The sequence below is a fragment of the Podarcis pityusensis genome, assembly GCF_964106645.2.
Source record: "Podarcis pityusensis genome assembly, chromosome: 8".
In the NCBI taxonomy this organism is placed as follows: domain Eukaryota; kingdom Metazoa; phylum Chordata; class Lepidosauria; order Squamata; family Lacertidae; genus Podarcis; species Podarcis pityusensis.
Genome location: NC_138033.1, coordinates 67,707,173 through 67,734,686, shown reverse-complemented (window position 1 = coordinate 67,734,686; position 27,514 = coordinate 67,707,173). Strand labels below are relative to the sequence as shown.

The 27,514-nt window shown below is 46.6% G+C and overlaps 2 protein-coding genes across 4 annotated transcripts; one reads left to right on the top strand and one right to left on the bottom strand.

The window, feature by feature from the left end:
- Positions 1-3,853: 3,853 nt before the first annotated feature.
- On the bottom strand, positions 3,854-17,404 carry SLC45A1 (solute carrier family 45 member 1). Of its 2 annotated transcripts, none has more exons than XM_081016106.1 (9): positions 17,076-17,404; positions 13,489-13,897; positions 12,244-12,336; positions 10,521-10,745; positions 8,642-9,381; positions 7,887-8,040; positions 6,586-6,762; positions 4,468-4,673; positions 3,854-4,235 (listed from the first exon to the last, which is right to left on the bottom strand). In XM_081016106.1, exons 2-9 carry the CDS (start codon positions 13,883-13,885, stop codon positions 3,969-3,971), a joined length of 2,259 nt encoding a protein of 752 aa, XP_080872232.1. In that variant the 5' UTR covers positions 13,886-13,897; positions 17,076-17,404; the 3' UTR covers positions 3,854-3,968. The 2 variants fall into 2 exon arrangements, with proteins under 2 accessions (XP_080872232.1, XP_080872233.1); XM_081016107.1 differs by having other exon boundaries at positions 17,139-17,404.
- Positions 17,405-19,424: 2,020 nt separating this feature from the next.
- On the top strand, positions 19,425-27,056 carry LOC308482787 (claudin-16-like). 2 transcript variants are annotated; one of them, XM_081016300.1, is made up of 5 exons: positions 19,425-20,043; positions 22,267-22,402; positions 23,069-23,233; positions 25,246-25,310; positions 26,526-27,056. In XM_081016300.1, exons 1-5 carry the CDS (start codon positions 19,939-19,941, stop codon positions 26,718-26,720), a joined length of 666 nt encoding a protein of 221 aa, XP_080872426.1. In that variant the 5' UTR covers positions 19,425-19,938; the 3' UTR covers positions 26,721-27,056. The 2 variants fall into 2 exon arrangements, with proteins under 2 accessions (XP_080872426.1, XP_080872427.1); XM_081016301.1 differs by lacking the exon at positions 19,425-20,043 and adding an exon at positions 21,137-21,312.
- The last annotated feature ends 458 nt before the right edge of the window (positions 27,057-27,514 follow it).

Genomic DNA, 27,514 nt, shown 5'->3' with positions numbered 1-27,514 from the left:
GCAGGGAGCCACGCCCACTTCCAGATTCCCCATTCACGCGGGGCTCTCCGAACTCAAGCCAATCAATGGGCGCGGATGACATCGCACGGAAGGAATTTTATTGGCCGACAAGAAAGGTTGGGGCGGGGAAATGAGGATGCCAGCTGTTGATTGGTTCTGCGTTTAGACCGGTTAGCGTTGGACTCCAACCCCAATTAGTTAACAGTGTGAATTATGGGGATTGTAGGCAAGAACATCTGGAGCTCACCAGGCTATCCCTGAGCTAAGGAGATGTTCACGCAGTGCCTACTCAGAGGTAAGCATCATTGAGACCAGCGGAGCTTACTCACAGGTAAGTATGTGTAATATACACTGTGTAGCATTACAGCCTCAGCTATCCTTTAAAATAAAATAATAATAATAATAATAATAATAATAATATAGAATCATAGAATTGTAGAGCTGGAAGAGACCACTAGGGTCATCTAGTCCAGCTCCCTGCAATGCAGGAATCGAACTGACAACCCAGAGATTTAAGAGTCCATATTCTACCAACTGAGCTATGTATTAATCTCCTTTCAACGGATATTTACATGCTGCTTATATCTAAAAAAATTCCTTCCAGAAGCACCTTAGAGACCAACTAAGTTTGTTATTGGTATGAACTTTCATGTGCATGCACGTTTCTTCAGATACACTGAAACAGAAGTCACCAGACCTTTATATATAGTGAGAGGGTGGGGAGGGGTATTACTCAGAAGGGTAGTGGGAATGAGTGATTGGCTGATAGGTGTGGTAAACCTGTTGACGGACTGTTAACGACTGCAATTGGTCTTACAGGAAAAAACAAGGGGTGAGATGGTTAAAAATAGCTTTATCATGTATATTTTTTTTAATTTTGTTTCGGCTACGGCAGACCAACACAGCTACCTACCTGTAACTACTGCTTATATCTATTTATTCTTAATTATGCAAGTGCATATTGATAATTTTATTTTTAAAGTGTGTGGTTATTTAATTGTATCCGCCTGCCACCTTCCAAGGGAGCTCTTCCTGCTATCAAAAAGTTCTTGGCGTCAGAAAATTCTTCCTAATGTTTAGTCGGAATCTCCTTTCTTGTAACATAAATCCCATCTGCTGTATGAAGATAATAATACACACCCCTACCTTCCAGGGCTGCTGTAAAGACTGCATGCATGTGAAATGTTTAGAATGTTGTGCTAGCATTTATTACCCTTATTACAAGTGAAGGGACGCAGGTGGCGCTGTGGTCTAGACCACTGAGCCTAGGGCTTGCTGATCGGAAGGTTGGCTGTTCGAATCCCCACGACTGGGTGAGCTCCCATTGCTCGGTCCCTGCTCCTACCAACCTAGCACATCAAAGTGCAAGTAGATAAATAGGTACCATTCTGGCAGGAAGGTAAACGGCGTTTCCCTGCACTGCTCTGGTTTCGCCAGAAGCGGCTTAGTCATGCTGGCCACATGACCCGGAAAAACTGTCTGCGGACAAACGTCGGCTCCCTCGGCCAGTAAAGTGCCAAAACCCCAGAGTCGTTCATGACTGGACTTAACTGTCAGGGGTCCTTTACCTTTACTACAAGTGAGAACCCACAACAAAATGTTGCAGTGTGGAGTGTGCCAATCAGCCAGCCAGCCAGCCATTCCTTCTCCAGGATATTCCATGACAACCACAACTTTCCTCCTTTTTCTTTCCCAAGAAGCACTCATCATCCCAGGCCCTACTGTGCACCCTAGTCCTCGTCGTGCTGTTCCCTGCCCCGTGCCGCAATAGTGCTTTTCCCCTAAAGATTTTTTGTTGGAGCTTCAGGACTCCCTTAAGTATGCTTACAACCTCCTTGCTCCTGAGTGGACCATTTCATTCAGAGTTCACTAGAGGAGGCTGTTATGTGTTTATTGCTTTTTTAATATTAATATTGATATTGATGTGGCATTTATTGGATTTGACACTGAGCTCCCCCCCCCCCCATGGCTAATGCTTTTTAAAGCTATTTAGCTCACCTGTGGATTTCTGTAAACTGCTTTGAGCACTGCTGTGATGCTCCAATAGATCACTTCCAGAGGCATATGGCTCTTGGGAAGGAAGGTTCTTTACCCCTGGCCTGCTTGTTTGAAATAGTGGGTTACATTTTTCAAACAAACAAACCAGCCTACTAACCGAGAAAACTGCAGGAGTAAAGTGGCAAAATCTGAAGCGGTATACAGTATACTTGCATTCAGTGCCAGATTTACGTATAAGCTAAACAAGCTATAGCTTAGCGCCCCACTCTCTTGGGGGCCCCCAAAAAATGTAAAGAAAAAAAACCTGGATGTACATTTCCAAAATACAGTGGTACCTTCGATTACAGACGCTTCAGGTTACAGACTCCGCTAACCCAGAAATAGTACCTTGGGTTAAGAACTTTGCTTCAGGATGAGAACAGAAATCACGCAGCAGCGGCGCGGCGGCAGCGGGAGGCCCCATTAGCTAAAGTGGTGCTTCAGGTTAAGAACAGTTTCAGGTTAAGAATGGACCTCCGAAACGAATTAAGTTCTTAACCCAAGGTACCACTGAATAAGATAAAAAACAAATAAAATAAAACCTACATACAGCAACAGTGTTTTGTGTTGTATGGGCTTCTCTGATGTAAGTTATGGGCCCCTCCTGCTAGCCTGTTCCCTAAAATATCACTGGTTTGCTCATTTCTATATATAGGGTGCCTACATTCTGCATGGACTGGTTCATGGCAACATGTGCAAATGGCTTTAGACACCTATTAGGTCCATAAATTACCATATAGCATATATTCAACACAAAAAAGTGACAATTTGTTGTTGACAAAGGACAGCTGGACATATAAAGGGCCCCATTACCTTCAGTAGCTTAGGGCCTCATCAAACCTAAATCTGGCCCTGCCTGCATTCAGTTATCCCTGTTCGCATGTGAGAACAGAACCATGCATGTGTGGAAAAGGTGGAGTAGGGGCAACTTTGTCCAACAACATTCGTTGTTGTGTCCGACCACACCCACTGTTGTGAATGAAATTTAGCTGGTGACAAGCTGGTTTGTTGACAAAAAAGCCACATTTCCATAACACAACAGGTCCCTGCAGTGGGAAAGGAACATTGGAACACAGGGCAGAGGTGCCAGCATTGCAACTGTGAAAACCAAGACAACACAGCCCATGTCTGAATGTGCCCGGTGTTGCCGCATTATTGCTGCCTGGAGCCATAGTGCAACAAAATCAGGACAGCCTGGGATATTTGTGATATGAAGAGTCCCAGGATTTCAGTAGGAAGCGAAAGGAAATGCCCAGATTGGAAATGCCCGTCCTAAAACGTTTGCACGTGCAAACGGTATTGAAAGCTGGTTTGCTCAGGTACAATCATGAGCACAAATCTCAGGTAGCGCATTGGGTCAGTGTGCCTGGCTGTTAAGCAGAAGGTTGGTGGTTCAAGCCCACTCAGGGATGGCTGTGGGCAGGATTTGTGCGTTGCCAGGAGTTGGACTGGATTATCCTCGGAGTCCCTTCCGACTCTACAACTGAATACAGAATAAGAAAGATGCCGGGAGGGAGCTGCTCCCTTTTCGTTAATAATTTCTTCACCCCACACTTTCCAATGGATTATCCTGCCGCACTTTCCAACCTACAAAAAAGCTCCTTTTACTTCAGTGGATTTGTCGAGTACTTGAACCCTCTCTAATAGCCCAAACCTAAAGTTCTGGTCCATGCTTGATTCCCTCTCACAGAGCACTGGCAACCTGGGAGCATCCTTGGACTTCAACCCTAGACCTATTTACTTAAGAATGAGCCCCACTTGCTTCTAAATATACATGAACAGGATTGCATTTCTTTCACTTAAAGACATCAAAAGGAGTCATGTGTGGTTTGTGTGTGGTTTTTGTTTATTAAGGGCACAGCTCCGTGGTCCCCCCCTCCACTGTCTCTCGCACAGCACCGCGGTGCGGGTCCCCCCTCCCCGCGCCAGCTTCACGCGCTCAGAATCAGCGGCTGTTGCTCCTCGGCCATTTCCTCGCCCGGCGAGATCTCGTAGACGACGCAGAGGGACGAATACAGGCAGCCGACAAAGGAGACCACGCTGGAAAAGTACATCACCCCGTTGGCGCTGCCCACGGCAGCTGTCAAAGGCCCCATCACTATGGAGACGAGGATCTGCGCCAGGAAATACTGGCAGCTCAGGAGGGAAATGTCCACCCCCATGCCTCTTTTGGTGCCATCTTCATTCGATCCCGCGAACTGTTCAAGGGACAGGGGGGAAAAGCCTGGTTGGAAAACGGTTTCTGGCACCCCTTGGGAGTGGTGGGACGGAAGGCAGGGAGGCCAGCCATTTTGGAGGGCCGCAGGTTCCCCCTCCTTCCTCTACGTCCCTCGACCCACAGTGGCAAGTAGATTTTTGATACCCGTGAGATGGAACCCCCCCCCCCCCAAAAAAAATAATATGTTGCGGGCTGCCAAACCCGAGGCTCACCTTTTTACTCTGGTAGTAGTCGCACAGCAGCGAGTACGGAAGCGTGCAGAGTGTCGAAAACAAAATGCCATAAGTTACGCACAGCGATAAAATGACATAGACGTTCCGCGACAGTGTCGCCAGTCCTGTGCCAAGCCCGAAGGAGAGGTAGGCTATAAAATACAGCGTGCGGATGCTGAAATATTCCTCCAGTTTTTCCAGGGAGGCTGTGGAATGAAAAGGAAGGATGTTGACTATTCTCTCGAGCAAATCCGGTGCGTTTTGCTGTGCCTGAGGGGCAACTCAGGTTATTGTATTTTACCATTCTGTTGGAAGCCGCCCACCCAGAGTGGCTGGGGAAACCCAACCAGATGGGCGGGGTATAAATAATAAATTATTATTATTATTATTATTATTATTATTATTAAACTTCAACGCTGGGGGGTGGGGGCAGGGGGATGTGGGAGACGCACTAGAAGTTGTGAGGGTCCAACTTTCATCACCCTCAGCCAGTAATATTAACGTTCAGTAATGATGGGAGTTGTTGGTCAGCAATATCCAACATCCCCTCTCCTTTAAACATTCATCTGTTTTGGCTTTTCCTCTACAGTGCTCTCAAGATAGAGGCTGGATGGTCACCTGTCATATATGATAGAGATTCTTCCATTGCAGGGCCTACGTGATCCTCTGGGTCCCTTCCAACTCTAATAATAATAATAATAATAATAATAATAATAATAATAATAAATTTTATTTATATCCCGCCCTCCCCAGCCAAAGCCAGGCTCAGGGCGGCTAACAACAATCAAATAATCAAACAATCAAATAATCCAACATTCTAAAACATCTCATTATAAAAATTAATTAAAATCAAATCAATGGCAACCGTTAAGCAAAGTTCTGTGCAGGCTGCCAGAGGAGAGAGTCAGGCTGGGCCCTGACCAAAGGCCTGGTGGAACAACTCTGTCTTGCAGGCCTTGCGGAAAGATGTCAGGTCCCGCAGGGCCCTAGTCTCTTGTGACAGAGCGTTCCACCAGATTGGAGCCGCAGCCGAGAAAGCCCTGGCTCTAGTTGAGGCCAGCCTAATCTCTCTGAGGCCTGGGACCTTCAGGATGTTTTTATTTGCAGACCGTAGGTTCCTCTGTGGGGCATACCAGGAGAGGCGGCGAATCCTACGATTCAAAACTGCTGCTATTTACATGCGTGTTGGACAGCAGCCTGCCATAACAGTGAGTGGGGAATCCAGATGTTGCTTTCAAACATGGGGTGATTGGAGCTGGAGCCCAGCAACATCTGGGGGGCACAGTTCCCCCAGCCCTGCCATCGTGTGGAAGAAATCGTTGTTTTGGTGTGGCAGCACCCACCCTTTGGAACTCCCTGCCTATTGACAGAAGTGGAGAGTGGCAAAGCTGGGCTTGCAGCAGCAGGGCACAGAGAGAGGTGGCAGGGTGGCATGGGCAAGTTGCAAAGGTTTGGCAAGAAGAAAGGGGGATGCTTGCAGAATACTCTCCCCAGGAAGGCACGCCTGGGGCCAGCTTTCATTCTAAGCTCAGTGGAGTGTCTTTGGTAAGGAGTAAAGGGAGGGGGAGGGACGCGGGTGGCGCTGTGGGTTAAACCACAGAGCCTAGGACTTGCCAATCAGAAGGTTGGCAGTTCAAATCCCTGCGACGGGGTGAGCTCCCGTTGCTCGGTCCCTGCTCCTGCAAACCTAGCAGTTCGAAAGCATGTCAAAGTGCAAGTAGATAAATAGGTACCGCTCTGGCGGGAAGGTAAACGGTGTTTCCGTGTGCTGCTCTGGTTTGCCAGAAGCGGCTTAGTCATGCTGGCCACATGACTCTGAAGCTGTACGCCGGCTCCCTTGGCCAATAAAGCGAGATGAGCGCTGCAACCCCAGAGTCGGTCACGACTGGACCTAATGGTCAGGGGTCCCTTTACCTTAAGGGGAGGGGGGCTGTGGGCAGGGGGTTCAGGGGTGGGTGGGAAGGGCAAACTGAGTAGGAGCATCAGCCCTGTGTGTTTATGCATTCACATACATGAATGTGCGCAGATGTTACGCAAAGCCATGGCGATGTCCAAAACTAGACAGCATGTGCCCTGCAAAAAAAGCGCTCCATGGCAAAGGCCGGAGAGGTCTTGTACCTGAATAGAAGGCGGCGCTGAACGCATAGATACACATGCCCCAGCAGCCCATGGTGACTCCAGCGTTGTACTTCTGATACTCTGCAGAATCGTGAGGGGCTTTGGGGTCCCCTTGGAAGACCACCTCCCCCATGAAGTCGGTATAGAACAAGAGCATCCCTTCGAAGGAGAGCCAGCCTGGGGGAGGAATCGGAAGACAGTGAGGGAGGCGGCACGGTTTGGAAGGCGAGAAAATCAAGCAGCGGTTATGCAAGGCAGCCTGCTTCCAAGGACATGGCAACCCTGGGGCTATATAGAGAAGCAATGATTTGTATAATTTTTTAAAAAATTGATTGAGTAACCCTTGCTGCTTGAGGCTCTTTGACATCTGCCCTGAAGTTTTTCTGATGGCACCACTACCGTTTGACTTGCAGTCTTACCCATTCCACAATGCTGGCACTGTTGTTGACATTTGCTGATTGATAATATAGCCTCTACTATGAATTAGGTACCAGGTTGCATCCCTAAGGTTCTCCCCACTAGTTCGAAATTGCAAAGCCAAAAAGGCTGTAGATTTTTTTTAACCTTCAGCTCTTTTGTGTGTTCCTCTCTCTTCCGCGCTGTCCGGGAAGTGGCTTTTCCAGAACAATCAAGACAGCATGCTTAAACTAAAACAGCCAGTGTCACGTGTCCAACAAATAACTGTGAAAGTGGCAAATAATAATTTGAATGGGATGCAAATAAAAACCAACAAAAAGATAAAGGAGAAACTCAGCTCAGTACACATTTGAAGATGGATCTGCCAAATTATCACTTCCTTAAATAATATGCGAGCCAAAACACAACTATCCTTCAAAATTCGTACTTATCCACATTCTGCATTGCAGTTCTCACAACAATATATACAGACATGCACATATTATGGGAAAGTGTGCATTTAAAGATGTGTCCATTTTTTAAAAAATCATTATTTGAATGCAAATAGCTGCAAAAACTGGAGAACTGAATTTAAGATTGGGGGAAAAGTAAGGAACTGAGAGAATCAAAATGGACAGAGCCTCCCATCCCTGTGCTGACAGTTTCAGGTGCCCAGAAAAAGTATTTTGTCCACTACGGGTAATAGGTTTAAAAACACATACAGACAGACACATTTTATCCAGTAGCTCTGTTTGGCAGCAGTGAGCCAAAATCGGGGCCTCATCTTGGGCAAATGTTGAAGACCAGCAAGTGGTCCTGCAAAACCACTGCTTTGGAGGCATTGTGAAGTCTTGGCACCACAAATGTGCAAATATAGGCAAAGCAGGAGCAACTCACAGGTTTACCTAGGAAGTGATTGATGCAGAGGTTCCTCAAGGGTTTGGGCATCCGGCAGATGGTCGAGCAAAGGAGCTTCATTGAAAGTGGCTGCTCAGACAGTTCGCTCGATCCGTTCAATTCGCTCTCGTACTTGACCCCGTTCAGCAAAATGTTTGCTACCTGCACCGCAAAGAGGATGCCCTGATCGGCATTCAAAAACATACAAGCAACATGGAACGGGAGCTAAGCAGGAAGAGCAAAAAGTCTCTGGCATAGCTCCGGAGTAAGATATTCCTCCTCATCTGCTCATCTTTTTTCCAGATTTGATTTACAGTGATGTTTCCCCAGTAAAATGCACTTGTGCCCCCAGCGTGTCTGCGTGGCAAGTGCTGTTGAGCTTCTCAGGGATACGGTACCCTTAATTAGAAACTTCCTCCATCCACCTTTGGCTTTCAATGGCTTTCTGTGCAGCTCAGTCCAGCGTTAACTGATGAATTGCCCCTTTATTACCCCATAACTGTCAGTTCCTGTTCCCCACAAGGACAAAACATTTCTTTGCAGGTTCCCTCTCGAGAACAAGAATAATGGAGGAAATCAGTGGTCAAAGCTCCACCCTATGGAGCAGGATTTAACTTATTAAGGATAAGAGAGGAGGTTGATTAAACAGCTGAACCAATCTGGAAACCATTATAGACAGAATCAGCAAGAAGTAAGCTTCTAATTCAAGTTGCAGGGGCCTTTTGCTGAACTTGACTACTAAATAATCATTTTCACCACTCACCTGTTGGCTGAAGGTTACATTCCTTCTCCTACTGCTCTCGGGGAGATTCCCTGTGATAATATCCGGGATGGCTAAAGTCTGCGGTCTTTTCAGGATTCCCGACGACCGTGGTTTTATTGCGTCCAGGGAACCCACCCTCAGGCAGTCTCCCTCTGGCCCAAGCACCCCGACGTTCTCTCCTGCTTCCAAGGCGGCACTTTCGTGGCAGTGGAATCCTTCGGGGGCCCTAGGGAGGCTGACGCTTATGCCCTGCCGGGGCAAGCTAGCCGGGATGCTCAAGTAGCCATCGTGCCCTGCCGTGAAGCAGTCGATGAGCACGCTGTCGATATTCGAGGTCCCGAAAGATGAGGCGAACTCACTCAGCCCCGTCAAGGAGTTGTCCCGGCTGATGAGGCTGCCGTACTTGGGCGTGAGCGGGCTGAGTGGGGAAATGGGGCTCGTGAAACTGGCGTACAAACGGACGGGGTTCTGGGCCGCGAGGTTTTCGCTCCCGCAGTCCTCGAAGAGAAGGGGCGGCGAAGGAGGAAGAGGGAAGTTAGGGCTCTTCATCACCTTCTTCAGCTTGCTGAAAGACTGCAAGGGCCTTTCAGGAATACTGACCAAAGTCAAGGCAGTCGCTAGTGTCAGCGTGATTGAGGTAAAAATGTAAATGACCCGGAGCTGGCCCCCTATCGCCCTGCCGAAGCCAGTATGGTCCCAGTTGATTCCTCCCACAACGTAGCCAAAGCCACCTCCGAGACCTGCCAAGAGGGGAGAGGAACAAAGTTGAAATCGCCTCTCACAGGCGCTTACGAAGCTGCCTTATGACAGTTCAGGCCATTGGTCCATTTAGCTCAGTATTGCCTACACTGTCAGGCAGCAGCTCTCCAGGCTTTCAAACAGGGGGTGGACTGGATGACCTGTTAGATCACTTCCAGTGCTATGATTCCATGATTCTAGAGTTCTCTCACAGCCCTATCTGGAGATGCATGCAGAGAGGCAGCGTGGTTTAGTGGTTAGTGTTTCGGACTAGGACCTGGAGACTGGGTTATACAGTCTCCTTCACAGGGTTGTTGTCAGGATAATATGGATGGGGGAGAACTATAGATACCACCTTTAGATCCTTGGAGGAGAGGTGGGGTATAAATGTAACACATAAATGCCCAGAGACTTAAGAGGCTGAGCTACGATGAATCATAAAATTGCCCAGCTCAGGTATTACCTCTGACATGAATATGCCTTGGTGTCCTTAGACCCACATTTTCTCCCTCTTAGCTTTATCTGCCCATCTGATAATGCATAATAATGCAGACCTATCTTTCAGTGTTGCTGTAAGCAGTGCTTTTTTTCTTTTCTGGGGGTACGCATACCCCTAAACATTTTGAGAATCTAAGTCTGGCCTCATTGTGGGGCAGTATTTCAAATGAGTAGGAAAATGAGAGTACCCCTAAACATTTGTTTAGAAAAAAAGCACTGGGTATAAGGATTATTTAAATGCTCAAGGCAGCATACATGGTTCTACACACACGCAACCACCTGTGAGGTAGGCTCAGCTCAGAGATACCAGCAGACCCAAGGGTACCAAGTGAATTTCATGGTTAAGTGTGGATTTGAACCCCGATCTCCCATATGCTATACTGGCTCACACTTTACAGCAGAATAATATGTGTTATGTCTAAAATCACCAACTACGTTTAAGAGCTTGTCCTCCAGTTTGCTTTTTCCTCCTCCCTCCCATTCCCTTTTTCCTTGCTTGCTGTGATATTTCAGTTTGTGAACCCGAGGGGCAGAACTGTCTCAGCAGCCACTCTGGGTGTCTTTTCAGCTAGAGGGCCAGGTCTAAATGCTGAAAATGAGCAAATGCCCAGCACTGCCATTGCCGATATGCCGAAAACCTCACCAGCTAGCAGCGCATGCATGTTGAGTCCTCGGTCCTGATCCGACGGGCTGCACACGTCCATCATGTAGGCGTGGCTGGGGTTGTCTGCAGAGTCGGCACAGAAGTCCATCAGAATGACTCCGCAGATGGTGAACGCAATTCCCCACTTGTGGTCACTCACAGTGTCGGTCAAGGCCGTGCCCATATCCCTGCCGTTCAGCATCAGCGAAAGGCCCAACAACGCCCCTGAGGAGGAAGGGGAACCAAATCAAGGCAATCAGAAAACAGCAAAGAAGGCTCGGGTTCAAGTTGGTACTTTTTCATGAGCCACAGATTGGTTGTGTTCCCTTCTAGGCAACTTTCCAAGGGTCACATGTCAGTGGCAGACGGAACAACGGTTGTAAATGTTGCCTTGGGTCTGGAAACCAAGCCTTATGAAGAGCAGTTGAGGGAGCTGGGTGTGTTTAGCCTGGAGAAGAGACTGAGAGGTGACACAAGAGCCTTTGCCATGGACTGGTTGGTAGCAGAGGAAGGGTGGGAGGAACCAGCTGTGGAACCGCCAAGGGAAGAAGGCTCAGAGCCCAGGGATTGGTGGGGGGACAAGGGAAGGTGGTCAGAGGGAGACAAGGGAGAAGACTGGGAGGAGGAGGCGTTGGAAGCCAAAGTGGTAACAGGGCTTTGTGAGCGGGGAGAGTCTGTGGCAGAGAGAAGGCCAGAATTGGAAGCTGAAGCAGGTGAGTGAGAGGAGAGAGGCCAAGAGACAGAGAGGAATCAGGTTGGTGAAGAAGCACAGGTGTCTCTCGCTCCTGCTGTGACAAGCTCCCTTCCCTGCTGGTCTCCTAAGAACCAGAAGAGGCATGAAAAGGGAGGAGAAGAGGTTGGCTGCATGCCAGCACAGTCTCCGATTGCTTGGGGAAAACCCCGAGAAGGCGGGGAATTTCAGTCTCGGCAACTGATTTTCATGGAGGAAGAACACTAGGCATGAGCTGCTGTATTCATTAGGCCTAAGACTCAAGTCTGTGCAGATAGTGTTTTTGCTAAGAAATAGTGAAGTCCAACTTTAAACTGCATGATTACCTGTGACAGCCGTCTTCAGTTATCTGAAAAGGGCTGTCATGTGGAAGATGGAGCAAGCTTGTTTTCTGCTGCTCCGGAGGGTAGGACTTGAACCAAGGGATTCAAATGAGATTCTGATTAAACATTAGGAAGCACTTTCTGACATTAAGAGATGTTCGACCGTGGAATGGACTCCCTTGGAAGGAGCTGGTCTCTCCATCATTGGAGGTTTTTAATCAGAGGTTGGCTGGCCATCTGCTGTCGGGGTTCTTTAGCTGTGATTCCTGCATTGCAATAACTTGGACTAGTTTACCCTTGGGGGTCCCTTCCAAAGGTATAAATCTGTGATTCTGCCTTTGTACAACAGATTAGTTTCTGCTCATGCTCACACACCCCTCTGTCTCCCATGCAGGCAAGCAAGAGTCAGCAGAGTTCAAGGAGACATACCAGCCGGGGTAGTGGGGGAATAGTCACAAAGCACTTCACACACTGCAACATTCTGCTGCAGTTCCCACTTGTTTTGACCTAGAACAGAAACATATCTACAACTATGTGTAAGTAAATTCCGATATTCAGTAACTGGGAATTACATGGGACAGGGGGGCAAGGAGGCAAAGAAAAGGACAACACGGATGCATTGTAAGGGTAGGTCTGGAAGGCATGAGAAGAGAAGAGGGCATCTATTTACCAATTGCCAGGACCAGGATGAAGGGTCTCCTCCGTCCAAAAGGTGAGGTGCACCTGTCGCTCCAGGCGCCCAGCAGGGGCTGCAGCAGGAAACCTGGAAGAGAGAAGAAGGGAGACGGGTCATTCCCCCATATGTGGTGGAAATGTAAAAAAAAAGGGGGGGAAGCTAAAGGCTTTTGGGAAATGATATATAATGTAATGAAGAAAATGTTTAAATGGGTTATTGCCAAAAGACCAGAAGCTTTCCTTGCAGGTATAAGAGGGACAGAAGTTCCAAAGAAGATGACTAAACTATTTATGTATGTAAAAACCGCAGCTAGAATATTATATGCACAGAGATGAAAAGAAGAGAAGGTTCCGACGAAGGAGGAATGGCTTCTAAAATAATAATAATAATAATAATAATAATAATAATAATAAATTTATTTATACCCTCCCCGTCCGGCTGGGTTTCCCCAGCCACTCCGGGCGGCTTCCAACAAAAGATTAAAATACAATAATTCATCAAATATTAAAAACTTCCCTAAACAGGGCTGCCTTCAGATGCAGAAATGGCAAGGCTGACAGCAAAATTTAAAGATAAAAATGACAAACTTTTCACAGAAGAATGGAGGCCTTTTGGGAACAATTTTTTAAAAATAAAATAAAAAATAAACCACCATAGTCAAATAAAATCATCAGCAGGATTCGAGATAAAAGCAGCAGAAGGAAAATGCCAAGATAACAGTAAATGGAGAAACATTTAGTAATAAAGATATAATACAGCGGAAAATGTTTCAGTGGAAACACTGTGGAAGTGGGGATTTATGAAACAATGTAATTACTGGGTATAGAGTTTATTGTGAAAATGTTTGAAAATTTCAATAAAAAATTATATTGCCCCCCCCCCCAAAAAAAGAGTTGGAAATAAGAGTGTCATTCAGCACTTTCTGACCAGGGAGAGCAAGACAGAGGTCTCAGATAAAGGCCAATCTGTGTTGGGCTCTACCAGTTCAGCCTGTGACTGGGAACCAGCAGAAGGGGATTGCCCTTAGGAACATCGCAAGTCCATTCAACCAAGCCCTGCTCAGAGCAGACCCATCAGAATGAATGGCACTGAGCTAGCTGCCCCCGTTGACTTCAATGGACTGTCAACTGAGTAGGACTAGCGTTGGGACACAACCCGGCCACGGTTCGCTTTGCCAAGTCCCACCGGTTCCCAGAGCAGTTAAGCTCGCTTCCTGAGGATCGGGGCCCCAGCGCTCACCCAATATTGGGCTGATGAACCAGACCATTCCGTACAGCTGATCCGGCAAGCCCATCTGGAGCAAGACAGGTGTCACGTAGGCGGTCTCCATGGCGTAGCTGAACTCGATCCCGAAGAGAATGCACCCATTGAACAACAGTTCCCAGAAGGACCTTTGCGGGTGGATCTCGCCAAAGTGGACCTGGTCGATGGGGCAAGGGGTGTTGGGTGGCGGGGGAGGGGAAGGCCGGATGTGTTTCCTCCTCTTTGGGTGCCGCTTGAAGTTGTTGGCCCGGTGGCTGATGTGGCGAGTGACGGATCCTGCATACCCTGCCACCTGGGACCTCCACAGTTCCTGAGACGACAACGTGGGGAAGAGGGCGTCGCTAGAAGGGCTTGCCGTGGTGGGAGGAATCATCGTGGATTTTGCCTGCGAAGAAAAACCGGCGCTTTACTTATTATTTGCAATGTTTATCAGCTGCTCTAAATCAGACAGGCTTGCAATATAGAGTAGTAGTTTCAGCTGCACATATCTGCCTTCCTGCAGAGCAAGGGGTTAGACTAGATGACAAGTGGGGATCCATCCCAAGTCTACAGGTGGGGTTGGGGGGGGTTGTTTTGTTTTGGGCGGGGGCATTCTGCAACGTGGCATCGGTCGCATCCAAACCATACTTTTAAAGCACGTTGGTCACAGTCAACAAAACAGCTGCACTAGCTTTGAGCCAGCACAGTGAGTTCCTCTAGTGCAAAGTTACCCAAACTTGGGTCTCCAGCTGGTTTTGGACTACAGTTCCCATCATCCTGTGGGAATGTTGAGGATAGTAGGAGAGGATATATTGGTTAGTATTATCTTTCCTCACTCTCACTAGTGAGATAGTAGCAGGGCACATTCCCTTGTACATAGCAGGAAGCTAGTTGATAGATCCATTAGAACCTTTTGAGTTAAACAATCCAGTCTGGCTTGTCCAGATTCAATTGTTCCTGGTAAATTCCCTCTGTTCCCTCTTAGAAACAATACAGTTGTACCTCAGGTTACATACGCTTCAGGTTACAGACGCTTCAGGTTACAGACTCCGCTAACCCAGAAATAGTACCTCGGGTTAAGAACTTTGCTTCAGGATGAGAACAGAAATCGCACAGCGGCAACGAGAGGCCCCATTAGCTAAAGTGGTGCTTCAGGTTAAGAACAGTTTCAGGTTAAGAACGGATCTCCAGAAAAGATTAAGTTCTTAACCCGAGGTACCACTGTAATGGCACAACAGTCCTCTTTTCTAAAGTACAGTGGTACCTCGGGTTACAGACGCTTCAGGTTACAGACTGCGCTAACCCAGAAATAGTACCTCAGGTTAAGAACTTTGCTTCAGGATGAGAACTGAAATTGTGCAGTGGCGGCACAGAGGCAGGGGGAGGCCCCATTAGCTAAAGTGGTACCTCAGGTTAAGAACAGTTTCAGGTTAAGAACGGACCTCCAGAAAAAATTAAGTTCTTAACCTGAGGTACCACTGTAATGATAAGTTTTACTTACATTCAGTTCACAGTATGATCCTGAAGGCAGGCTTTAGCTTTTAGTTACAGTTACAGAGAAATGTGTGGTTCATCCTCTTGTGAGGGATGAGCCTGTGTGCTGCTGACTGAGAGCCAGCTCACAGCAAAAGAGCAAAAGAGCATATCAAGAGAGAAGGGCGAAAAAGGGAAGATGGCTGCGTGACCAGCCCTTTTATGGGGTCTGCCAGGGTCACGCCCATCTACCTGGTCCCACACACAGGGGGAGAGGATGTTCCAGACCAGGTGTGACAGGAAGTCCTCCTGGCTGGAGCAACATTCCCCTGTGTGTCCACTCTGGGAAAACAGGAAATGTATTTGGCTGCTTTTGTGATGTTACATCCCACATATCCCTGACCACAGGTGCTGCTAGCCAGGGATGCTGGGAGTTGTAGTCCAAAAAGAGCTGGAGACACAAGTTGGGGAAACCCTGCAATGGAGCTTTCTCCCGCTCTCCTTGCCTGCATGTCCCCCCACATCCCTGCCCTAATTCAGTTCTGTGGGGTCAGGAGAATCCCCCAAAGCAGAACTCAGGGGGAGTAGAGGGGGAAATGCTTGCACTGACAGAGTGCTGTTGAATTCTGCCCATTGCTTCTGCCAAGGAATTCTGGGAACTGTCGGGAGTGGTAAACTGGATCCCCCAGGATCCTTTGGGGGAAGCCAGGCACTCAAGAAGAGGAAGAAGAAGAGTTTGGATTTGATATCCCGCTTTATCACTACCCAAAGGAGTCTCAAAGCAGCTAACATTCTCCTTTCCCTTCCTCCCCCACAACAAACACTCTGTGAGCTGAGTGAGGCTGAGAGACTTCAGAGAGGTGTGACTAGCCCTAGGTCACCCAGCAGCTGCATGTGGAGGAGCGGAGACGCGAACCTGGTTCCCCAGATTACGAGTCTACCGCTCTTAACCACTACACCACACTGACTCATACACTCAAGTGTATGGTGCAGATGTGACCTACGAAGCAACGATCGTGCACTGGTGGTGGCTTTTCTACTGGTTCGCCCACACATCATTAAACTTTGTTCATCGTTCTGCAATGCTTCATCAAATGATTCCGGGGCTGTGTGCAAAAAGTGTGAATGGAATTAATTCACAGAGATACAACCGGGTGTCGTCAGCTAAGCATGATAAAATACACAACACCATTTTATCAAGCCCTTCCCCCAAATACCGCAAGGCAGCTTCCGTTTAATGCCCACAACAGCCCTGTGAGGTAGGTCAGTCTGAGAGATAAGTTACTGGCACCAAGTCACCCAGTGGCTGAGTGGGAATTTGAACCTGGGTCTTCCCAGTCCTAGTCTCATAAACTCATCATTGTACTCCTCTACATTATGCTCAGTCTCTCCTCTTTACAAAACATTACCTGGAATAAATTCTTGACGGTAACATATTTTTAATAATAATAATAATAATAATTGTACTCTTAACATTCATCAATTTGTTATCCCAACCCCTTTTCACTCATTGATTAGAAGACTGGAAAACCGGGGCAGATTTACTGGGCAATCAGCTGGAATACAGCCCATATATTTCTCTTTTTTATTTTTTTGCCTTCTACCTCTGCAACCAAAGGGACTAGAAACTTAACAAAAATAAAACTGAAAATTCATCTTCACTGATACATCTGGGACCAAAAGGACTAGAAACTTAACGGGGGGGGGGGAGTAAACCTGAAAATCCATTTTTCCTTCTATCTCCGGATCCAAAAGAGTAGAAACTTAAAAAAAAAAAAAGGTTAAGATTCACGAAAAGAGCCCTGAGTATAAATATGTAGTCTAGACACCCTCATAGGCTAAGGCTCAGTCTAGTGGATTATTCTAATCTGGGGGATAAAACCCTCAGTCACGGCCGTTCTCTCTCTGTGAAAGTCCACAGCACACCTAAAAATTCCACCACATTTCCCTCTCTTAACCACCATCATTCAAACACCCCCCTCCCTCCCTCCCTCTTGGAGCTAAAACAGGCAGGTAAGGCGGAGCCCACCCCTTCTCCTTTAGCAAGGAGGGCCTGGTCTCAAAGATCTTAGGAAGCAGGCTGGCAATGATTCAGTAGGAAATGTATTTACCTGTATTAGGATAGATGGTGGAGCATCCTTCCAATAATAATAATAATTAAAAATAATATTTACAATAATGCCTGCAGTTTTCCCCGGGATCCTTGGACTGACGGCGGCAGGCTCGCTCTCCGTCCTCTCTCTCTCTCTCTCTCCTCCCGCCCCCCTGCACTAGGATCCTGCGTTTCTGGCTGGGGAGGAGGCTGGGTGATGTCACTGTGTCTCCTGCCCTGCCTTTCCCCCAGCCCTGCAGAAACGCATCCGCCTTCTCTCCACCTCGTCCACCCCGTGCCTTAAAGAGGCAGGAGCCTGGGATACGATTCAGCATCCTGCTGCACTGGTACCCAACGGCGGAGGGCAGGAAATGGATTGGTTGAAAGACGGGAGGGGAGGCGCGCGCGAGCGCGAGCGCGAGCACGAGCGCGCGCACACACACACACACACACACAGACACACACACGGAAAAGTCTCTGCTGAGGGAGGATCCAGATTCAGGTATGCTTTGGAGAGCACGGAAGGTGTTTGCTGAGAACTGGGTACCGAGGCAATCGCTGGATTGTATCCCTACACAACCCTTTTTCTAAAAAAGAAAAGAAAAGTTTGGATTCTGTTGACTCCAGAATCAGTGCCAGATTTGCGTATAAGCTAAACAAGCTATAGCTTAGGGCCCCATTCTCTTGGGGGCCCCAAAAAAAATTAAAGGAAGAAGAAACCTAGAGGTATTTTTCCAAAATATAAGATTAAAAAAAGAAATAAAAGAAAACCTACATACAGCAACAGTGTTTTGTGTTGTGTAGACTCTTGAGAGTCCCATGGACTGCAAGAAGATCAAACTTATCCATTCTTAGGGAAATCAGCCCTGAGTGCTCACTGGAAGGACAGATCCTGAAGCTGAGGCTCCAATACTTTGGCCACCTCATGAGAAGAGAAGACTCCCTGGAAAAGACCCTGATGCTGGGAAAGACCTTCAAGGAGAAGGGGACAACCGAGGATGAGATGGTTAGACAGTGTTCTCGAAGCTACAAAGAGTCGGACATGACTAAATGACTAAACAACAAGCCTCCTTTGCCTTTAATATAACTTTATTAATTTAAAATAAATACATTTATGAAAAACAGGCATACATACAAGTAAACAAACATACAAACAAACAAACAAACAAACAAAAAATAACAGAAAAATCAAACAAACCACCACACTATAAGATATAAGAAGATTAATATAATACAGTGAGATTAATTGGAAGTCAATTTTAAATTTCTTCTCTATAAATTTTATAATTGTGTTCAATACAAGGAGTATATATGATGATAATTATAATTATACAACAACAAGGCTCCTATGATATAAGTAATGGGCCCTGCCTGCTAGCCTGCTCCCTAAAATATCACTATTAATATACTTCTTAATTGTATTTCAGTCCAACAATTGATAAAATACATATTTCGTTATGTGCAAATGGCTTTAGATACCTATTAGGTCCATAAAATACCATATAGCATATATTCAACAGAAAAAAACAGCGACAATTTGTTGTTGACAAAGGACAGCTGGACATATAAAGGGCCCCATTACCTTCAGTAGCTTTGGGCCTCATCAAACCTAAATCCAGGCCTGTCCAGATTGATGATGAGGAAGAGCTGTAGCCCAGTGGCAGAGCATCATCCGAAGGTCCCAGGTTTAAGCACCTTCTGGCGTCTCCAGGTAAGTCTAGGAGAGGCCCCTGCCTGAAATCCTGGGCAGTTGCTGCCAAGTCCGTGTTGGCAATACTGAGCTAGATGAATCAATGGTCTGACTCAGTGTGATGCAGCTTCCTGTGTTCCTATTATACAGCCCCGCATCCATATGGGGGCTGCCTCATCCTGAAAAGTTTTACCAGGTGACTCGGAATGTATGCTCCTTTTCCATAACAAACTGTGCCAAAAAAGAGTCTCACAAATAAATTTTTAAAACCCTTTCCTATAAAAATGCATAGCATAGCTGGGGAGGGAAGCTGCATCCCCATAAGACAAAATCAACAATTGAATAACTGTAGAACAAATTCTACATCACCTTGCCAACAAAGGTCCGTATAGTTAATGCTATGGTTTCCCCAGTAGTGATGTATGGAAGTGAGAGCTGGACCATAAAGAAGGCTGATCGCCGAAGAATTTATGCTTTTGAATTATGGTGCTGGAGGAGACTCTTGAGAGTCCCATGGACTGCAAGAAGATCAAACCTATCCATTCCTAAGGAAATCAGCCCTGAGTGCTCACTGAAAGGACAGATCCTGAAGCTGAGGCTCCAATACTTTGGCCACCTCATGATAAGAGAAGACTCCCTGAAAAAGACCCTGATGTTGGGAAAGATGGCGGGCACAAGGAGAAGGGGATGACAGAGGACGAGATGGTTGGACAGTGTTCTTGAAGCTACCAGCATGAGTTTGACTAAACTGCAGGAGGCAGTGGAAGACAGGAATGCCTGGCGTGCTCTGGTCCATGGGGTCACGAAGAGTCGGACACGACTAAACGACTAAAGAACAACAACAACAACAGAACAAATTCAGTAGGATAGTGAAGTAATCCAGATTAAGCACGTAGGTGGCAAATGTGACATGAAGGCTGGCAACCTGAACCCCGGTGTAGCCACTTGCAGATGATCTCGAAGTGCCTGGAGACAGCCTGGTCGTGCAGCTAACGCAGCAGTTTGACTTCGCCAACAAAAATGCATGTTCTTTCCATTTCCACAAGGGGGAACATGCTGGCTTTTACCAGCTTTCCTCCCAAAGTCCTTTCCACTTAGATCTGCTGGTCACCTTCTGGTCTACTGGTTCCAAGAAGAAAAGTGTGGTGTGTGTGTGTGATGTTGAGAAGGAAAATTCCTAGTTGAGCGTGGAATGGAGATCCCGGGCATGGCAGTGGCAACAGACATCCTGGTGATGGGACTGGGAGGGCTGGGCTTTTTGCTTCTCGTTCTGGGTGCCGGAGCAGATTGCTGGAGGGTAAGAAACAAATTAAAAGGACTTTAAAGCTGGGAAGGGGGCGGGAGGGGGGGTGGAATCAAAATCTGTGTTGTGCCAAACACCTGCCCTTTGGTTTCATAGGTTGTTTTCATTTTTTCCTGCTTCATCTGTGGGTAGGGATGCACAAACCTGTCTGATTTCAATTTCCAAAGGCAAACTTCAAGTTCTGAAATGAGATGTTAAGTGCAATGTAGCCAACCTTTGCGCTTCTTCGGATTTTGCAGGGCTGTTCTCCTCCACGCAATGTGTAGATAGTGTACACTGGATCGCAACCTGTAGAAGTCCCAAGCACTGACAAGATTATGGTGCCTCCCCCCCCCCATGTGCAATTAAAAATAAAAACAATACTGAACCATAGAATAAAATTGTACTATTCGTAATGAAACAGAACTCACATGTATGCTGAAATGCACATGCATATATGTCATTTGTGACACCCGACAGGATCTGATTTCCTCGCATTAGTTTGATCTGCGTTAGGAGGAACACTCCCTGGCTTAGGTGGAGATAAGTAATAAAAAGAGAACAGGAATAATGAGGGGTATTTGTAGTGGAGGGTAAGGAAGTCTAACAAAGTTCTGATTTTCCCCATAATGATTACTTAGAAGCTTTTATTTTTTTATTATTATTTTATTTTATTACTATTATGTATTTATATTATTATTATTTTGGAAATCTCAAATGTTAAATGACTTGCCAAAAGAAATATATATTTGTGTGTGTGTGTGTGTGTGTGTGTGCACGCACCCCTGCTTTGCTGGTACCTGAAATGTGCTGAATCAGTCCATTGGGCAATCTAGCACTGTGTGCTACAAGACGAAGACACAAAGTCCTTCTGGGAAATTCTTCACCTTGGATCAGCTTCAGAGACATTCCCTCATCCCAGCATACAAAATTTTCTTGGTCCCCCTTTCCCTCTCTGAAGAAATTGAAAACTTGCTTGATAGAAGAACTGGAGGGGTGTTTGGCTTGTGCTGTTGTCAAACCCAAGGCCTGGTTGCCATAGGAACGTTAAGCTCTGGGGAAAATATACCGCAGCGGCGAGGGCCGGTGTACTCCTGGAAAGGTCAAACCTGCTTCTGGTGACTTTGATAAGGAGGGGCCAGTGCCCCCAGCTTTGCCCTCACTGGGTAAACACTGGCCACGGGAGCCATCGCCGCTTCTTCCTTTCTTCGTTGCTGAACCCTCTCCGGGTGTTGGATGAACAGGAGCCTGCTCTGTCAAACGTATTTGCGAATATTTATAAAAGTGAGCTGCCTGTGTGTGTGAAAGATACAGACAGACAGACAGAAGAGAGAGTGTGGGTTGTGAGGATGAGAGTGCCTGAGACACAGGACAGTCAGAACATGATAACTTAAGAACCTACTGGATCTGGCCAATAGCCCATCTAGCCCAGCCATGGTGGCAGAACACAGCCACCATGAATAGCAGCCATTGATCGTCTTCTCCTCCAGGAGGTTCTCCAATCCTCTTTGAAAGCTATCCAAGTATGGCAGCCACCACTGCCTCCTGCAGGAGCGAGTTCCACAAATTACGTACTGTGTGAAGAAGTTATTCTCAACTGTCCTGGTCTGTGGACCAGCTGAATGGGGTTCATGAACAGCCCGTGGTCTGTGGACCACTGCTTAAGAACCTCAAATTAAAAAATTAGTTCTCAAAGTCTCTCTCCACCCAACCCCCAATCATTCTTCCCCGCTCACCTTCCTTCTTTCTTACAACGAGTCCAGAGTGTAGTACTGGGTGTCTTCATCTTCCTCCTTAGTCTCAGTGTTGAACTCAAGGGGGGGAATGGGGACAAAACTAGAATGAGTTGGCTCTGTCTGCCATGCCCTCTGGCGCCACCTACTGTTGGCCTCCCTTCCTTCTGTCCTACCAGACCTCATGGGCACCAGCCTCCACTGACTACAGTTCCCACCACCCCAGTTCATTAGCCATGCTTGGGGCTGAAGGGTGCTTCAGGGAGTCCAACCACATCTGGAGAGCCTCAGGTTCTTTCCATCCTTGAATAGGGGACAGATTCCCTCCTGCCACTATCCTGAGGCTCCAACCAATTGGAGGGGCGGGCAGCCTGGGTACAACTGCATTAGTTCACCAACACCTTTCTACTCAACTCCATCTCACTTCACGCCACCTGTCTGTACAAAACCCCCAGCGGTGCCTCATTCCTGCACAAAACATTTATTTCTCTCTTCCCTTCTCTAGCAAGACGCCAAGGACCCCCTGTCTTCAGTGGGGCTGAGTGCCCGGTGCCGGGGGTTGTGGAGCGAGTGTGTGTTTGATAACGTCGCCGACCTCTGGACCTGTGACATCCCGATCTCCTATCTCAGCGAACATCCAGGTAAGGGAAATAAACCAGGTCCACCTGGTTGGAGCAGTTTGCAAAGGTGGACAGGACACATGGGAAGCTGCCCTGTACCATTAGTCCATCTAGCTCAATATTACCAGCACTGGCTGGCAGTGGTTCTCCAAAGTTTCAGACAGCAGTTCCCCCCCAGCCTCACCTGGAGTTTTTCAGGGATTGAACCTGGGATCAGAGGCTCCCAGTCAATGATGCAGTACTAAGACTCTCAGCTCAGTTATTGCCAGTGGGTTTATTCCATAAGTCACAACAATGGCCCAACATTGGTCAGGTTACAAGGTGTACAGGTCACCAGTCTCCAGGAGGAAATTGCTAAATGTCTGGGAAAATCCAGCCATATGGCAACCCATGTTGGGAGTGAAGTTGCCCACGTTGGGCAAAAGATTCCTACATTGCAGGGGGTTGGACTAGATGGTCCTAGTGGTCCCTTCCAACTCAACAGTTCTATTATTCTAACCCAGAGGAGGTTTTTGAGAGAAAGGGGAGAGATTTTGTTGTTGCTGCTGCCATTATTAAATAACTGAGCATCAGAAACCCCACAGCAAAATTTGCCTGCAGTCTACCATTAAATCTTGATCTCCTTTCAAGGTGCCTTCCATGTTCTAAAATCTTGTTCTCTCTCAATTCTTCACCCCATCCCACCAGCTGTTCTCGTGGTCACTCGGGTTTTGGTGATCCTCTCTGCCTTTCTGACTCTTTCTGCCATACCTCCCTTCATTGCTGGCATGAAATGTACCAAGCTAATGCACGGCAGAGTCCTTCAGAAACAGAAGTTCTCCCTGGCTGCTGGGATCCTGTTCCTCTTAGGAGGTAAGCACAGCCTTGCCTTGTTTCAGGTTGGGGCAGAATAGTACTCGATCTAGACCTTGCCTTCCACAGTCTTGTTTGTAGGGTGCCTCCTTCCTCTTCCTTTTTTACATTAGTCCCACATTAAAGCCTTTAACAGCAGCCAAAAAACCGAGGAACCTTCCAGATTCCCTTTTATTCTGCATATGATTATGTGTGCTCACAGTGGTATTGGGGAGGTTAAACCTGATCCCGCATTTATGACTGTCTGCACCTGCAACTTCTTACAGTCTGAAAAGCTGTAGTGACGAAGCAGTGCAGATTGCTCAAAACAAGTAAATGTAAGTTGAAAGAGAGTACCGTATTTTTTGCTCTATAAGACTCACTTTTTCCCTCCTAAAAAGTAAGGGGAAATGTGTGTGCGTCTTATGGAGCGAATGCAGGCTGTACAGCTATCCCAGAAGCCAGAACAGCAAAGAGGGATTGCTGCTTTCACTGCGCAGCGATCCCTCTTGCTGTTCTGGTTTCTGAGATTCAGAATATTTTTTTTCTTGTTTTCCTCCTCCAAAAACTAGGTGCGTCTTGAGGTCTGGTGCGTCTTATAGAGTGAAAAATACGGTAATATGTGGAAGTATAGGGTTGTCTCCAGCTAAGTCCTACTCAGAGTAGACCCAGGGCCGGATTTAGGTTTGATGAGGCCCTAAGCTACTAAAGGTAATGGGGCCATTTATATGTCCAGCTGTCCTTTGTCAACAACAAATTGTCACTGTTTTTTGTGTTGAATATATGCTATATGGTAATTTATGGACCTTTAAATTTTTTTGGGGGGGGCAAGAGAGTGGGGCCCTAAGCTACAGCTTGTTTAGCTTATACATAAATCTGGCACTGAGCAGACCCATTGAACTAAGTTGGTCATGTGCATTATTCAGAGTAGGACTAGCACTGAATAGGACCCTGATTCATAGGATGATGTTCTAGAATATGACGAAGAGATCTTGCCCTTCCAGAATTCAGTGTGACACCAAGGATGGGCATATCTGCCAATTTCGGTTTTTCACAGGCTCTCATTCCCCCCCCCCCCCCAATTCTTATGATAAGTTCTACATGTCCACATTGTAGTGCACATTTCTCCTACTATTCGCATTTTTTTTTTTTTTTTACGTTTCCAATTTTGCCTAATCCACACCTTCTTTTTGCAGAGCAATTTCCCCCCAATATAATGCATTTGTATGTTTCTCCTTCTTCCCAATATCATATACACTTTTGTAAACATTACTTGGCTCGATCCAGAGAAGCACAAATTTCTAAGGGTGGCTGTATTCATGAATTGTTTTAGAAAGCCAATGTGGTTAAGAGTGTAATGGTTAGAAAAGTTGGACTAAGACCTGGGAGACCTGGGTTCAAATCCCTCAGCTCACTGGGTAACCTTGGGCCAGCCACTGTCCTTTAGCCTAAACTACCTCCCAGGGTTGTTCTGAGGATATAATCAGCAGCCGGAGAACAATGTATGCCATCCTAAGCTCCATTGAGGAAAGGTGAGATAGAAATGTAAAAATAAAAATAGGTAGGTTCGCCTTTCAATGCAGATGAAATAAAAATCAACCCCCATCCCTGTATGAGATTGAGGTCAATCTAGTGTCGATCCTACTCAGGATAGACCCATTGAAATTCATGGGCCCAAGTTGGCATTGTCCATTTATTGCAGTGGTAATAAAAGTTAGCTAGGTGGATACACACCAGCCGAAGGTGTGCGCACAGCTTTTTTTTAAAAAAAAAAAAAGCTTAAAATTCTATTTATCCTTAGAGGAGATCTTAGAGAACATCTGAAGGCAGCCCTGTTTAGGGAAGCTTTTAATGTTTAATGGACTATTGTATTTTAATATTCTGTTGGAAGCCGCCCAGAGTGGCTGGGGAAACCCAGCCAGATGGGCAGGGTATAAATAATAAATTGTTGTTGTTGTTGTTGTTGTTGTTGTTGTTATCAAGGAAGCCACGGTAGCTGGAAACTCTAATGTGGAATGGTCTCCCTTTCACAGGGCTCTCTGGAGCGGTTGCTTCTCTGTGGTACGGCATCGACACCGTTCAGAAGTATAAGCTTGAGGTAAGTGAGGTAGCCTAAAAGAACATATGAACAGAAGAATCAACTGTAGAGTTGGAAGGGACGTCTAGTACAACCCCCTGCCTTGCCAAAAACTTCTGCCCAACATGGGGCTCAAACCCACCATCCTGAGATTAAGAGTCTTGGGCTCTACCAACTGAGCTATATGGCAGAAGCTGCCTTATGCCAGAGTCTGCTAGCCCAGTATTGTTGACACTGACTGGCACCAGCTCTCTAGGAAGGGAGTCTTTCCCTGCCCAGCTTGGCGATGGCTAGATTTGAACCTGGGACCTTCCTGCATGCAAAGTATGCACTCTACTACACAGTTGTGGCCATTCCCCAATGGGAATGGAGTTTAGTATAGAACGTCTTGGAAGCCACATGGATTCTTTAGGGCGTTCCCCATCCACCTCCTGCCTTGACTGGCTGCAGTTCCCTAGGGTCTCAGCCCTTCCCCAGAAGTACCTGAGATGCCCCAATTTGAACCTGGGGCTTTCTGCCTGCAAAGCCCTACAAGTGAGAATTTTTTTATGGTAATCAACACATGCCTTTAAAATGTGCTGCTCCCCCTGGTTCGATGCCTGCAGTGTGTCCGGGATCGCTCACCATCTCTTTTTTTGTAGTGTTTTTATTGCTTTTCCATTTTCAAAATTTAAACATAATCTTACTATCCACATTGTTTTTTGTTCTTCTGAGCCAAATTGACTTCCCTCCCTCCCGTCTCATGGTTTTCAAAGTTCACCCTTGTATGAACGCTATGATATAAGGGTGAACTTTGAATGGAAGATGCATGATCTTCCATTTTACGTATTTCTCATTCAACTTATCTCCACTTTCAAATAAATATAAAAAGCTAATAACCATTATCATTACAAGATTTCTTACAACCCTACTAGTGTTGGTAAATGTTTACAATGACCCTTCAAATATTGTACAAATTTACTCCAGCCTTTTAGGAAAGCTTGATCACGCTGGTTTCGGATTTTCCCGGTCAGCTTTGCCAATTCCGCATAGTCCATCATTTTCATCTGCCACTCTTCAATCATTGGTACTCCTTGTTGCTTCCATTTTTGGGCTTAAAGATTCCTTGCTGCAGTAGTAGCATACATGAACAATTTATGATTGCGCTTTGGTATTTCTTTACCTACTATACCTAATAAAAATGCTTCCGGGTTTTTTTAAGAAAAGGGATCGCTCACCATCTCAGTTCTCTTTCAGGTTAGCTTGGGCATCCCTGGCGTGACTTACGAGCTTGGCTATTCCTATTGGATGGCTGCCGCGGGCGCCACTTGCACCACTTCCGGTGGTGCCTTACTGATCACCACCGACTGCCTTGATGCCCAGGCGCCGAAGAGAAAGCAGAACCTTCTCTGCAGCCCTCTGACCTCCAAAGGGCCGCAAACCTACCTATGAAGGAGGAGTCCAGCCCTCTCTTCGCTGACAAACCAACCGTTGCCTTTCTAGCAAATGTCGTTTGTAAAGGCTGCTGGGGATTATAGCTCTGCGAGGGGGAAAACTATAGTTCCTGGGCTTCTCTGGTGGAAGCCATATGCTTTAAATGCCACGTGCTTTAAAAGCTATATGATTTAAATATTTGAAGCGGGTGCGACCATAAAGCAAGATTCCAATTAAATCAGAAGCAGCTGGCTGGTTGGATTGCATTGTGTCTTTTCTGCATCATCAGACTGGTCTTCACACTTGATTGCCGATTGGTAGCAGGGCCAACCGGGGAGCAGCCAGAAGGACCACATGGCCTTGGTGTCAAGCTGAAAGGGGGGCTCAGATTTAGCCATGCATTCGTTTCATTTCTGCTGCATTTGAGAAGTTTTGCAAATTTGTTTTTAAGTGCTGGAAGGTGACACGTTATCCTCCCTTGGAGCTGCAAATATATAAGAAAAGGAATTGTGATTTGGCAAAAGACATCCAGTATTTAATGATGGGTGAAGCTGTCCATTTTGGTTCTCTCCGTTTCTCATATTTCCAGCCTTACGTTCAGTCCTCTTTGTTCCCACATCAGTTTTCAATTCTTTTTTAAAGTCCTCATGAAAAATTGTCAGTGTTGTGGTGCAATTTTCTCCTAATATGCACAGGTTCATATGCAATTTCCCCTAAGAAACACACTTTGGCAAAGCAATCTGCCCCTATAGAATACAGTTTTGAACGTCATTTTCCCCACTAACAGGTGTTATTTTTTTTTGACACCCTAT